This window comes from Anarrhichthys ocellatus, unplaced genomic scaffold (genome assembly GCF_004355925.1).
Source record: "Anarrhichthys ocellatus isolate YVR2014 unplaced genomic scaffold, GSC_Weel_1.0 scaffold3232, whole genome shotgun sequence".
Classification (NCBI taxonomy): Eukaryota; Metazoa; Chordata; class Actinopteri; order Perciformes; family Anarhichadidae; genus Anarrhichthys; species Anarrhichthys ocellatus.
Window position 1 is genome coordinate 2,748 of NW_022283206.1, and position 3,266 is coordinate 6,013.

General features: G+C 37.0%; 1 protein-coding gene across 1 annotated transcript; it reads left to right on the plus strand.

Moving 5' to 3' along the window:
* The first annotated feature begins 279 nt into the window (after positions 1–279).
* LOC116378827 (GRIP1-associated protein 1-like) lies at positions 280–2,792 on the plus strand. Its single transcript, XM_031840741.1, has 6 exons — positions 280–405; positions 1,196–1,262; positions 1,381–1,442; positions 1,615–1,641; positions 1,857–1,964; positions 2,274–2,792. Exons 1-6 carry the CDS (start codon positions 358–360, stop codon positions 2,433–2,435), a joined length of 474 nt encoding a protein of 157 aa, XP_031696601.1. The 5' UTR covers positions 280–357; the 3' UTR covers positions 2,436–2,792.
* The last annotated feature ends 474 nt before the right edge of the window (positions 2,793–3,266 follow it).

Below are 3,266 nucleotides of genomic sequence, written 5' to 3' on the forward strand. Positions count from 1 at the left end.
AATTATACATTTTATTTGTATAGCGCTTTAAAAGATACTCAAAGACACTTTACATGGTAAAAACAGAAACATAGAAGTAACTACAATAAAAACAAAAATAGATGATATGTATATATATATATATATATATATATATATATATATATATATATATATACGTAACAGTAAGGACACGATCCGTGTAGTGGAGTATTCTCACAGTGTGATATAATTTCCTGCAGTAATTATCTGAATACTTCTTCTTGGTTTCCTGGAAACAGTGTCAGAGTGAGAGCTCTGTCACGTGTCTCCGCCTCTGTGCTGCTCTCCTCCTCCTCCGCTAGCTTAGCTTGCTAGCTAGCTGTAGCTCAGGTAAACATGGCCATGTCGCAGGCTCTGTCAGAGGAGGAGTTCCATCGGATGCAGGTGAGATACACACACACGACAGGTGTTTTTGTCAGTCTGCGTGTGTGTTTGTCAGTCACACACACACCTGTCGGTGTTGCAGTCAGGTCCAGCATCACTGACAGCGACGTTAGCTCGCTCATGCTAGCCGTTAGCCGTCAGTGGTTAGCGGTAATAATAATAATATCTATATAACAGTAATGTCACGTGATTCTGATCGGATGTATCGATCTGATTGATTACAGACTGATGGAGGCATCTTTGATTGACAGGTTAACGACAGCTCACGCCATAGCTAGCGGTTGGCTCAGATTAGCTTAGCTTAGCTTAGTTTAGCTTAGCCTTTGGGGAGGAAAAAAAAATGGTTCCATGTAGCATGTTAGCTTTCCTGAAGCTAACACTTGTTTGTAGCCGTGAGCTAACATGTTAGCATCCACGAGACAGAGTCACGAGCTCACAGACACAGAGGTTTAATGAACAGTTATGTAGTATAAATGTAGTAAAAGTACACATGATACACACTCACTTATACTACAGAGGTACTCTGATCCTTTACTGCAGTAAAAGTACTAATACACACTGTGTAAATGTACTGCACTCTAAACCTTACAGAATGCAGTAAAAGTATACGAATGTAGTGAAAGTAATTGATCCTGTTGGTTAGTTTAATCTACATCAATATTAATATTCTATAAGAACATTACTTTTAATCATGAATTCACTTTTAAGAGCAGAACAAAGTTATTCATCATGAAGTGATGAATATGATGGTGGTGTGTGTGTGTGTGTGTGTGTGTGTGTGTGTTCTAAGGCTCAGCTGTTGGAGCTTCGCACTCAGAACTATCAGCTGTCTGATGATCTCAGGAAGAACTCATCAGGTAAAACACATGTTTGATGATGATGATGCTGCGTTTTATTTCGTGATATGATGAATATTGATGATTAATTGATCCTTAATGTCGCTGACGGTTTGTTTATAATGATGTTTGTTTTCAGAGCTCAACGTTCTCCGTCAGAAGAATGTTGTTCTGGAAAAAGATTTCATCAAAGCACAGAAGGTAAACAATGCTTTATTATTATTATTATTATTAGTTTCACCTACATTTTGAGGTTTGATGTCTTAATGTTTTATATTCTCATTTAAAACTAATTTAAATTCTCAGATTTAACTCATATTTATCAAATATTTAGTTTATTTTAATGATTTTATTTTTACTTGTTTTTCTTCAGGCTTTGAATAAGAGCAAGAAAGCTCAGGTGAGTTTTCATTCTATTCTTCTTTCTAATTAATATTCTATTCAATTTAATTATCTAGAATATTTTAGTTTAAACTTTAAATTGTAGTTTCAGTATTTTTTACATTATTATATTGAAATGATAAATACCTGATTTGATGTGTTATAATTCTAGTGTACTAATGAATAAATATATAATCAGATAATGAATGAGTTGGTACATTAAACGTGCTGCAGGAGGTGGAGGCGCTGCTGGGTGAGAACGAGATGCTTCAGAGTAAACTTCACAGTCAAGAAGAAGACTTCAGACTACAGAACAGCACGCTGATGACGGAGCTCTCCAAGGTACCGCCCACCTGACACACCTGATACACTGTTTACCTGACGCGGTGCGTTCAGGAACACTGCAACATGAAGTCCTTCATCTCTATGAAACAGAACCATCACGACTAGAAGTGGAGAGAATAGAACATGTCTTTAGTGGAGTTAATGAACACAGTTGATAACAAAACAAGTTACATTTCTTTGATTTCTGACGGAAGCATTCGTCACACATGATGTGTTCAAGGACTGTTGGAAAGATGAACATCCCACGATCCTTTTACATCTCTTGTCTGAGATAAACGATGTGAATTCTGTCCCGTTTGTTTCCAGCTGTGTACGCAGATCGAACAGCTGGAACAGGAGAACCAGGGCCTGAAGGAAGGAGGAGGAGCTTCATCATCAAACTCCGCCTCCAGTCCCGTAGACGGAGAGATGCTCCGCATGCAGGCCGAAAACTCCGCCCTCCAGAAGAAGATGAAAGGTGAGCTGTGATTGGCTGCCGGTGGGGCAGGTGAACACACCTCAGGTGAAAGCTCAAGAACAGAATCAAACGGATTTAAAATGCCTCCTCAGTGTTTCTATTTATTTTATGAGTTGATGAACAGAACATTTAATCTGAAACTATTTTGATGATTGATTTATTATTTTTGTAATTTTTCAAGCAAAAAAAACAAAACATGTTGTCTCAGTAAACAATTTGATATGTTGGTTAAATAAAACAATCTAAATATATTTGATATATTTTGAATATATAACAGAATAATTGTTACTTGCTGTCCTGTTCTTCTTTTTAAAGGTTACATTTTTAACTTTTACACATTAAAATGTCTAAAAATGTAATTATCACAAATATTTCCAGATAAATCAGTTTTATTGAGGTGCGTTCAGTGTTTATTAAATACATAAAGAAATACATGGATGGATGGATGGATAGCTGGATGATGGATGGATGGATAGATAGATAGATATCTGGATGGATGGATGGATTGATTGATAGATATCTGGATGATGGATGGATGGATGGATGGATGGATTGATAGATATCTGGATGATGGATGGATGGATAGGTGGATAGATGGATGGATAGATAGATATCTGGATAGGTGGATGGATGGATAGATGGATATCTGGATAGATGGATTGATAGATATCTGGATGATGGATGGATGGATAGGTGGATGGATGGATAGATGGATATCTGGATGGATGGATGGATAGATATCTGGATGGATTGATAGATATCTGGATGATGGATGGATGGATAGGTGGATGGATTGATAGATATCTGGATGGATGGATAGATAGATATCTGGATGGATGGAT